Below are 11409 nucleotides of genomic sequence, written 5' to 3' on the forward strand. Positions count from 1 at the left end.
AAACGTGATGTCACTCGGCCTCAGTCAGTGCCCAGGTTACTGTCGTACATTCACATCGTGTACAAGCGGCTCGCGGTGGCTGGAACTGAGTCAGTGCAAAGGAGACGTTCACTCATTACCGGGACAAAGAAATGAAAGGAGCCCGTGGGAACCTGGGGGGTCGCAGGCGTTTGTTGTTGTTGTAACCTCCGGGCCTAAGGGGAAGCTCCGCACGCTGACGACTGCAGCCACGCCGCCTTGGTGTTATTGGTTATGTATGAAGCAGTTTATCTTTGAAGTAGGAATACTCATTCAGCAAACCAGCAGGTGCACCCAATACTTAAAACAACACCGCAGGCCTGTTGGGGAGGAAAACAAGCGGAAAAGCAGTAAGCAGTCAGATGTTTGTCTTACTGCTGCGTATTTTTATGAAGGTTTTCGACAAAGGGCAGAGATTCGCACAGCTCACAGGACAGCGGCTCACACTGCAGCATGACACAGCATCAGGTGGTGTGAGGCGACATCAACATGTATGCTGTCTTGTTGATGTTCTGTAGATCTGCTCCATAAAATGACTTTATTAGAATGAGCTCATAGGTAGAGATCAGAGCTTTCCTTCTTGCTCCTTTTCTGTTTTCCCTCTTGCCCGGTCTAGGACTCACCTCCTCTTCCCTCTCGCTCTCTAGGCCTACAAAGGTTCGGCCACATCTTTCCACGTCCACAACCTGCAGCCCAGCAGCGACTACCGCTTCCGGGTGTGCGCCATCAGGCAGTGCCAGGACGCCCCGGAGCTGAGCGGGCCCTACAGCCCCACGGTGACCCTGTCGCCCCAGAGGAGCGAGGTGGCCACGGGCGGCGGCGGCAGCACGGCCGGCGCGGGCTCTAGGGCCGGCGCCGAGGCCGGCAGGGCTCGCCGCGGCCTGACGGACGAGCAGTGCGCTTTCCTCCTCCTCATGGTCTTCGCCATCATCGCCATACTCATCGCTTTTGTCATCCAGTACTTTGTCATCAAATGAGCAAATTGTGCGCCCGGCTGCAGGGTTCTAGCTTTATTCTTTCCCCTTCCTCTTTGTTCTTTTGTGTTTTGTACTCGTCTTTTTTCTTCTTCTGTCAACAGAGTAATCGCATAAGCAGTGTTGGGGTGCTGTGGGGTGGGGGGTGGGGGGGTGGGACTAAGTATCAGTTAGGAAATGAAGAAGTAACACCACACCTGACTCTCCTGCCTTTGTAACCCCCCACAATGTTCAGTTAATGTTTCTGCTCCATTGTGATCGGCTTCCTGCACAGAAGTAACCGGGAAAGAGGGGCGTGGTGTATTTGGGGGTGGAGTGGGGGGGTGCGTAGTGGGCGCTTCGACTCATGTACTTGTTGATTACAGTATATAGATGTGTGTATAGAAATAGTCCTTATTTATATTTCCAGTTCCGTGTCCAGTATGAAACTGTTTTTTCGATAGACGTGTTCCAAAAATCGTACGTAGGTGTGTGTCATTAGCCTATGTGCTATTTAATCCTGGGACCTGGTTGGCCAGTGTTTGCACAGTGGGGGGTGTGTTTGTGTGTGCACGTGTGTGTTTGTATGCGTATGTGCGTGCGCGCGTGTGTGCGTGCGTGCGTCCAGATGCATACGGTGTGTGTTGTGTAGTTGTGCCACAGAGGTACACGGCTGGGAGGGCAGGAGGGCCGGGTGAAGGGACTGAAGCCCCCTGCTGGAATTTAAAGGGGTGTAAGCCAGAGAGCAGAAGGAAAAAATGGGAAATGAAATTCTTGTTTTGCATTATAGAAACATTCATTTAGCACTTTTTTTCCAACCTTTTTGATGTTCGGAATGTTTAAGGATGCAGAGATGACTGGAGAAAAATGTTAGTATATTTTTGTACAGTAAAGACACAAGGACCTGTAAGAAAGAGGGAGAAACGCTTAGTACAAAAAGTTAGAAAACAAAAACCAAACTAACAGTGAATTCTAATTATTTTTACTATCATATAGTTATACTGTAGCTTGTTTTTACAATCATGCAGCTGCTTTACTCTGAGATATTGTTGTTCAGCGCAGGAAATGTATGCTTACCTGTATGTTCCCCTTTGATTTTCTCCCCCCCCCCCCACAGTAATTGATTTTGTTTTGCACCTTAGTGGAAGAAAACCCGGACAGGCGTTTGCGTCTCGGTCTTGTGATGCATTTTATAGACACACACACACACTTTGAGATTGTGCAAAGCCCTACTTCTGTTTTTTGGGTGTTTTAAAAGTTGTAGTACCACATAATGTGTCACTGAAACAGCTGATCTGTCTCAGCAACAAAAAAAAGGAGAGAGAGAGACGGGAGAGAGAGGAAGAGTGTGCACCAGTTGTTTCAGAGGCCTTAATGGGAGAGAAGGAAAAAAAAAAAAATCTCGGGAGAATTTTCTTAATTTCTGTTAAAAGCTTAGATTCCTTTTTTGTTAGTGTTAGGAAACACTAAGATGTGTTTTATTTCCTCTTTGTTGTGCAGCATTTATTTGATGTTGGTAAACATGCATAATCGTCAGAGCAGGTGAAAGTAGTGCGACGTATTCCTCCTGATTTACTTTGATTTCATTTGTCCAGGTCATGCATGTGTGAAGTATATTTTTTTATAATATTGAAGTAATATAAGTTAATCCTCTCCAGAGAAAATAATAATAAAGTCCTGAGAACTCATGAAACACGGAACACAAATAGGCAGATACGAAACGTGTGACATCATGTATCCTGTGAATCTAAATTTGCCTTTTTCTCTGTGTGTTTAGTATTCGTACAACAGACTCACACCGAGTGTGTGCCGGTCAGTCTGGCCGTGGGGTCCAGTGTTGTTTGGTTATGGGCAGATGACCAGTAGAAAAAAAAAAAGGAAAAATACAGGTACCTTGCAAAACGTCTTGGATAATTACATGATTTGGTCTTTCAAACATTCTGCTAATGGCTTCTCTTTGTCATTTAAAGAACTCAAATTCCTATTTTTGATAGCGATCGCGACGTGCCATTTTAACGCCTCTTCACCACGAGGTAACTACCTTTGGCTGGGGAGATTAACTAAAATGCTACAAAACCGAAATCAAGTATGCACAAAACGGAGACCATTTTTATGTAATTTTAATGTTTGCAGTTACCTCACACACCTTACATTCCAAAATGAAAATTTGTTATACATACTACCAGACATATCACTTTAAAATGTTCGTTATGGGAAAAATGTATAATCATAGATATGTATCTAAAGTGTATCTGTATAGCCATGATATCTACAAAGGATCCATGCACAATAAAAGATTTATAATTCTTAACGCTGTGTGAAGTTTGGTTCACTCATCGAAACGGCAATGTGGGATTGATACGATTGATTGATGTTATATGGAGATTATAAGCAGCTATGCATTCGCTTGTGCACACAGTTGCCTCACGGTTGTTGTCGCTCTCGTACTTCAGCTTCTTTTACACCTTTAAAATGTGTTTCCACTGTCTGAATACTTAATCTGGATGAAAATGTGATAATAAAATCTTTTCAAAAAGGCTTTGATCCGATGTGACCTGGGTTCAGATCTGGAGACTCAGGTTCAGGTTCAGTCAAGGCCTGGTGAGTAAGAGGTGGGGAGACAGATGGAGTTTCAGGGGGATGATTCAACAGACGGAGACGTTATTTGTCAGTGACATGCTGGCAAACATTGTGTGATCTCAGTGATTGATGCTTTGATTAATAGAGTAATGTCACTTTTTGTCTTTCTGCTCGGTGACATGAGCAGCAGCGGGTTTCCCTCAAAGACTTAACTGCTTCCGTCTTACGCCTTCTACTGTCATGCATCACGCCGTCATTCGATTATACGATTACAGATTACTCACACACACACACACACACACACACACACACACAGAGCAGATAACCTTCATGTTGCTCCCTGACCCACTCTTCAGACGAGCTACAGTAGAGCAGCAGGAGGAGGAGGAGGTGCTCTTTCTTTCTTCATCTCTCTCTCGGCTCAGCTTGTCTCTGTTGTGGAGCATCAGGGAACACGGCCGCGTCTGTTTCTCCTGCTGAAGGACGAGACGACAACAACAAGACAAAGTTGCCAGATCTGCTCACTTTCAGAGGTAAAGTCACTCAAATTTATTAAGTTTTATGAAGCAGAAAATGCCACAATGTCATTTCTTATTAAAATTAAGTGAACGGATAGATTTAGAATTTAAAGACAAATTACAAACAGATTTGATCTACTCTTCTAGTTTATCTGATCTTTGTTACACTGCAGTAACACTTGTTGTGTAAAAGTAAACTAATACTAATCTAGTACTTGTTTTGACTTAAATGCTGGTTTGTATTTGGCAGTTGTGTGATGTTGAGTTTTCTTATTTACAGAAATGTAAATATTTATATTAAACATTTAATGTTACTGCTGAAATTTGTGTAGTTGCTGACTGTATTCCTTGTACCCAGTCTATGTTGTGTATCTCTGACTCTCCTTTCTGTGTGTCGCTGCAGGCCGTCATGCCGTGGACCAGACCTCAGGTTGATCTGCATTCTGGAGCAGCAGAGGCCGTGGACCAGTCCAGCTCGGACGACCACCACTTTGAAGGCTCCTTGTTCCCCACCTCCACCCTCATCCCCGTCACCATCATCTGCATCCTCATCTTCATCGTGGGAGTCATGGGCAACACCATGACCATCCTCATCATCCAGCACTTCAAGGACATGAAGACCACCACCAACCTGTACCTGTCCAGCATGGCCGTGTCCGACCTGGTCATCTTCCTCTGCCTGCCCTTTGACCTTTACCGCTTGTGGAAGTACGTCCCCTGGCTCTTCGGCGAGGCGGTGTGTCGCCTCTACCACTACATCTTTGAGGGCTGCACCTCGGCCACCATCCTCCACATCACGGCCCTGAGCATCGAGCGCTACCTGGCCATCAGCTTCCCCCTGCAGAGCAAGATGCTGGTGGCCCGGCGCAGGGTGCAGTACATCATCCTCGCCCTGTGGCTCTTCGCAATGGTGACCGCCGCCCCCACGCTCTTCCTGGTGGGCGTGGAGTACGACAACGACACCGAGCCGGACTACAACGCCGGTCAGTGCAAGCACACCAACTACGCCATCAGCTCGGGGCAGCTGCACATCATGCTCTGGGTGTCCACCACCTACTTCTTCTGCCCCATGCTCATCCTCATCTTCCTCTACGGCTCCATCGGCTGCAAGCTGTGGAAGAGCAAGAACGACATGCAGGGCTCCTGTGCTCTGGCCCGCGAGAGGTCACACAGGCAAACTGTCAAGATCCTGGGTGAGTGTGGGCGGGGCCTGGGTCAGTGTAGGCGGGTCCTGGCTGGGTGTGGGCGGGGCCAGGGGTGTGGGCAGGGCCGGGGGAGTGAGGGCGGGTCCTAGGTTTGGCTCCACCTACTTCCATATCTGTTGTAACATTTCCCCAATCCAGCTGCTAACTCAACTACTAGTAGCTTGACATAATGTAGCTTTTTGAAACTCTTATTGCGGAAAGACAACAGATATTATTTTGACAGCAACAAAGCACTAATATTGAATAATTCCCCTTTAAGTAGCTTTAATGTAGTGAGCTACTTTGTTTCAGGAGCTTGTAGTGTTGCTCATCACTTCATTAACAGAGTAGCTTTGCTGTGGCTGAACTACTTAAAATCACACACACTTAATTTAATGAATAATAGATTCAGGTTCAGAAATGCAAAACACTTATTAGTTTCATCTCAAATTCACTTTCCAGCCTCCGTCTGAGTGATTAAACGTTGTGTGTCTCTTTTGTGAGGCTCCGCAGCGTCGTGCCTCCCTCTCTCATACTTAATAGAGAAAAGCAGTGTGTGTGTGTGTGTGTGTGTGTGTGTGTGTGTGTGTGTTGTTTCTATCTAATTACGGTGTTTTTGTCCTGCCGACGTCCAGCCGCAGCTCCTCCTGATTGGCTTTAATCTGCAGTTCTGGCATTATTGTGCATGAACGGCTGTTTTTACTGTAAAGGAGAGTGACCATGACGATCTGCACCCTCCCCCATATTCAATCATGAAGCGTCCATTAGGAGATGAAGACGCTGCTCATTAGCTGAGTCCACGCAGCTCAGGGCTCATTGTTCCCCGCTCGCTGTCACTCCCATCCACATTTGTCCACTCCTAAATTGGATTGTCATGCAGGAAGCGTCCATAAATCAAACTGTAATGGATGTTTACACGCTCCCACAGTCCCGCCACGCTTTTTAATTTGTCGGTGTCGTACGTCGTCTGGAGTCTGGAGCCTTTTCTCTCTTCTGGATCGTCTCACAGTGTGAATCAACCTCTCATTTACCGTTAATGTACTTCTGCATCTCAGTGCTAAAATGGGATTCATGATCCGTCTGCATCACTCACAGTGTTCATAAACGCTGCGATGACTTCACAGGCTGCTGGGATTTCTCCCCTTTACAAACTAAATAAAGCTGTTTGCGATGTGATTCAGTGTCTGGCTGAAGGAGCTCCACTCTATGGAGCTAGATGGCTTTAATCACGGTCGGTCTTTCATCACATTCATGCTTCGTAAAGATCACAAGCACAGGTCCAAAGTATCTGGCTGCTTTTATTCAAGAGCTGCTTTGAAATAGAATTCTGAGACGATGCTTCTTCCTTTATAGCTCCAGATCTTCTCTTTGACCTAACTCCCTCCCTCTTCTTCACTCAGTGGTGGTGGTCTTGGCCTTCATCATCTGCTGGCTGCCGTACCACATCGGCAGGAACCTCTTCGCTCAGGTGGACGACTACGACACGGCCATGCTGAGCCAGAAGTTCAACATGGCCGCCATGGTGCTGTGCTACCTCAGCGCCTCCATCAACCCCGTCGTCTACAACCTCATGTCCCGCAAGTACCGGGCCGCCGCCAAGCGCCTCTTCCTGCTGCACCAGCGGCCCCGGCAGACGCACCGAGGCCAGAGGCAGCTGTGCGTCATCGACGACATCACCACCCTGAACGAAACCCTGACCGGGGTGTGAGGTTAGGCGGCGGAAACGCTCGCCTCGTCTGACTGCCACGCCTTGACGCTTCAGGACGGACGCTCAACGCTTCAAAGGTCACGACCTGCAGCTGAGGAGGAGACGGAGGTGATGTCGCTGATGTTTTTAGAGGAGGAAGATCCACTCCGTTTCATCTTTTGGGGAGGAAACCAGGACGAAGAGCTCGGCTGCCATCCAGTCCAGGTTTTCTTTACTCAAGCGTGCTCCATTATGTCATCCTGCAAAAAAGCTTCAAGCATTTAATCCTTTTGTAAACAACAACAACACCTTAATCCACTTCCACGTTTATGTTTGTCGTCGTAAAGGTTTGTAATGACGTTGTTATGCGACACGTAGGTGAGCTCATGTACCGGTGGTGTGTGTGACGATGTCGTGATTAGGGAGAGTGAGTGTAGAGTTGATCGCCCTCTGCTGGAGAGGAGAGAGAAGCGTGCTTACCTCAGGCTCCGCCCCCCTTCAAGCTAATTTACATCGTCTAGAAACGTCTGTCACAAAGTTAGAAGACCACATTAACAAAAACATTATATTATGGGACATTTGATAAAAATCCAACAGCAGCTGAACTCGAATTATCCGTATTTATCCGAGATGTTTCCTCACTTAGCTGCGGTTGTATTCTCCTGTAGATTGTGCTTTTTGTAATGTTTGTCAAGTGAAGCTGGTTGTGAGGAGAGGTGGACTCTGTGGAGGTTTTAGTCACGCAGCTCTCACAAACACTTCCAGGCAGTTTGAGTCACTCAGTCAGTCTGCACTCTTCTCTTCTCCTCTGTCTCTCTCTCTCTCTCTCTCCTGTGCTGCCTTATTCCCTTTTATATTCACATTTACACTCCAGTAGAGACACAGAAACACTCCCCGATCCCCGAAGGGAAGCTTTGAGCCGCCATCCACGTTTATATAAGAACAAAGATGGCAGAGACGGCACACACACGGTTAATCTCTCCTCTGCTTTACAATTCAAATCAAATTTCAGTTTATATTTTACTTCAATTCAACATAAACAGTGCTAAAACAAATTGCGCCACCTTCCAGCTTCGTATTCCCAGTTTTCCTTCGCACAAACGTCTCTTTGACATCCGTTCACGTAGTTTAAGTCTAATAAACTGAGTATTAAATCCATATTTATCCATCCGTGTGCCACATTTCAGCTCCATCCCAGTGTGAACATGAATAAAGAAGTGATTCCTCTCTGTTTGGGACGGATGATGTTTGACTCGTTCATTTATAAAACCTAATCACTGCAGTCTGAGAGATAGAATCTGTAAGTAGGATTCAATTAGTTTGAAGTTTAATGTATGTTGACCTCTGCTTATCATGAAGCTTTGTGTGTGTGTGTGTGTGTGTGCTGCTCATAAATCAAGGAAAATAGATCATGGAGACCCATTAGCTCTGTGTGTGTGTGTGTGTGTGTGTGTGTGTGTGTGTGTGTTCATCATGTGCCCATCATGTGCCCCATCTTTCCATTGAATGTAGCACAAATTAGATAAAAAGCAGATGAATATGAAAATCAGATAATTGCCCTGCGTCCGTGTATGTGTGTGTGTGCCTGTGTGTGTGTGTGTGTGTGTGATACACCTGAGCCCTGAGGTTGCGGGGGCTGCTTACGTGCCGGCCATCGCGTGTAATCTGACACGGCTATTATATTACCTGAGGACTGAGTTGGATTTATGCGGCGCTGCATCTCCATATTCACACTCAGGCTGCTCTAAGTGCTGTTCAAAGGGACATAAAGACGTTAGGCTTGTCAGCGCCCATCGCACTTATTAGATTCACTCGCCTCGTCTTCACACAATTCTTCTTTGATGTTACATTTGGGATGAGGAGTCGTTCGTTCTGGCTCGGCACGAAGTCTGACTGAGAGATCAGGTTCATGTGAAGAGAAGGGACAAAGATATTAATGTGAGAAGGAGGAAGGAGATGAAGATGTTTTAGTGGAAGATAAACAAGGGAAGAATCAAAGAAGAAACAAAAGATTCAAGGGAGAGTGAAAGAAGGAGATAAGGAGGAAGTTAGGTGGAAGGAAAAGGAAACGAGGGAGGAAGGAAGGAAGGAAGGAAGGGAGGGAGGAAGGAAGGAAGGAAGGAAGGAAGGAAACAGGACGTAAAGCAACGATGAGGGCGGCAATGCAGGAAAGATGGAGAGAAGGTGAGAAAGGAAAGATGGAGGTGCAGGTGCAAAACATCACACCTCCCATATGTAATGTACTGCGTGTGTGTGTGTGTGTGTGTCGTGACTCCATCTCTCTTTTTTCTTTTTCTCTCTCCCTCACCCATGAATCACCGAGGGTTGGTTTGCACGGATACAAAGAGCTGAAGTCGCGGTGGCGCTCTGACTCATCCTCCTCATTCTCGTCCTCGTCCTCATCACACCTTCTTTCCCTCCGTTCACCCTCAGCAGGGAGGAGGAGCGGCGGCTGCGGTGGCCGCGAGCTGCCATCACCTCAGCTAACAGCCACTGGCCCGGCGAGGCCTCTGAGCTCTGCTGGGGATGAAGACGGTGGCTCGTCTTCACCTCCTGCCTGCCCTCAGAACGGCACCTACAAAACACACACACACACACACACGTTGCTTTTTCCCCTCTGCTCCTCCATCAACTCTGCCATGTAATCACACCAGCTGGCACTTTATTTACATTATTAGAGGAATTCCATTTATAGAAGCGCTGCAGTGTCCACAGATAAATGTGCCACACTCAGGAAACCTAATGTCCTTGAACGTGACATCATTAGGATTAACGTCAAAGGCTTTATTTAAGAAGATGGAAAAATACTAAAGTACTAAAGTACATGTATGATACTTGTGGTTCAATGCATCAAATTAAAGTAGAGATATTTGTTTTCAAGGACTTTGTCACCAAAATTCTCCAACTTTGATGTAGTTCACACACAAAACATATTTTAAATCATATATTTTTACCTCGTTAAAAGCTCCGGAAACTTTGATTTCTTGTTTTAATAATCCAATAATAATATGTAAACCACAAACAAAACAGGGACTGAAATGACTTCATCTCAGTATCTTCAGACAGCACGTGCTGATCTTCTTTTCGTCAGTAGGGGGCGCCAGATCACACAGTCGTATCCGTCTGTGCTGAAACGAGCAAATCAGATGAACTCGACCTGAACAAAGCAAAAGCCAACTGACAACCGAGTCAACAGCAACAAACGACCCCAAAACTTGTCTGTGTGTCTCCTCTCCTCCGGCCCCTGTTGATCAACATAAGGTGCTCTCGACACCCTGACAGATGCACCCTGCAGAGAGACGAGAGGCCGGCGACAACACGACAGAAAACACAGCCAGTGTGTTCTTTGCCTTTGAGGATGTTTGCCCTTCATCTGCTTTGTTGGTCCAAACTTTCCGTGGCTCTCGGCTGATTTTAGGGGCGTAACCTCGCCGCCTTTGTCCGTACCTGAGCGGCTACAAGTGCTCATTGTGCGATTCATAGAAGTGCTTTGTGAGACGGCAATAAAGTGGAAAGGTTTTAACTGGAGCGGGAACAACACATATGTATTGTAAAGTATGAATGAATGTGTAATCAGATTTTAGTGTTGTGGGTGAAATTCTCGTAATATCACAATACAGATTGCATGAGTGGATAATCACAGCCCCGGTGCATTGTGGGGGGAGATGTATAGGAGCCATTCAAAAATCACCATCCAGCTGGAGTGGATTAACTTTCAAAGTCCCAATTGTGTTCTTTTAACTCTTAAATTCTTCCTTGTTGTTGTTTCAGAGGTTTTTCAACTGAATGCTGACCTTTGAGACCTTTGAGCTGTAGACCGTCTCATTCTGGAAGGAACCTGGGGGTGGGGGGTCACCTTCTTCTGTGGGATAATCCAAGTTTCTGGAGTTCATGATGTTTTCTGCTCAGTTCCAAATCCATCCAGCTTGTGTTGGGGGTCACAGCGGGGTCGGAGCCTTTCCCAGAGGTCGTTGGCTGCTTTCCCAATGCTTCCCAGCGTCCCCAGTGTCTCTTTCCTCCCTCTGTAAAGCTTTTCCCACCCTGAACAGGCAGCGAGCTCAACCTGCACAGTCGATGATCACGTAAGGAGGTGTGTGAGGTGTGTGTGTGTGCAGGTCACACTTCCAGCTGAGGTCAGACTCGTGCGGCGTTTTGCCGTCACAGCTGGATGACAGCAAAACGCCAACGGCAGTAATAAAGATAATAAGCATCATTTACAAAACGCTTTGTCACATCGTCGTCTGAACCTAAACAACTTCCTTTGTTTAATGAAGCATATTGCAGGAAGTAAATGAGCTGTTTCCTTCTCCAAATGAACAATTTTCCCTTCATTTGAGAAGCAGATTCATCATCTATCTGCTGCTGTCTGAAGACGTGAACATGTTTACATCCTCAAATCAACGCTTTCTTCTCAAAGTGTTGACGAGGTGATGTATATATAATTATGTCATTATGTCTATGAGTAATGG

The 11409-nt window shown here is 46.4% G+C and overlaps 2 protein-coding genes across 3 annotated transcripts in view; both read left to right on the plus strand.

Annotated features, from left to right (window-relative positions):
- Window positions 1-2855, plus strand: part of fndc3a (fibronectin type III domain containing 3A) — a 40868-nt gene extending 38013 nt beyond the window's left edge. For both annotated transcript variants that reach the window (XM_076145964.1, XM_076145965.1), the window contains one exon: window positions 666-2855. In XM_076145964.1, coding sequence (XP_076002079.1) covers window positions 666-995 — 330 coding nt within the window. In that variant the 3' untranslated portion in view covers window positions 996-2855. The remainder of the gene's footprint in view (window positions 1-665) is intronic.
- A 1623-nt stretch (window positions 2856-4478) lies between these two features.
- mlnr (motilin receptor) lies at window positions 4479-8045 on the plus strand. Its single transcript, XM_076146353.1, has 2 exons — window positions 4479-5262; window positions 6654-8045. Exons 1-2 carry the CDS (start codon window positions 4479-4481, stop codon window positions 6959-6961), a joined length of 1092 nt encoding a protein of 363 aa, XP_076002468.1. The 3' UTR covers window positions 6962-8045.
- The last annotated feature ends 3364 nt before the right edge of the window (window positions 8046-11409 follow it).

The sequence above is a fragment of the Genypterus blacodes genome, unplaced genomic scaffold (assembly GCF_046128005.1).
Source record: "Genypterus blacodes isolate CSIRO-AG114 ecotype Tasmania unplaced genomic scaffold, CSIRO-AGI_Gbla_v1 ptg000032l_1, whole genome shotgun sequence".
NCBI lineage: Eukaryota > Metazoa > Chordata > Actinopteri > Ophidiiformes > Ophidiidae > Genypterus > Genypterus blacodes.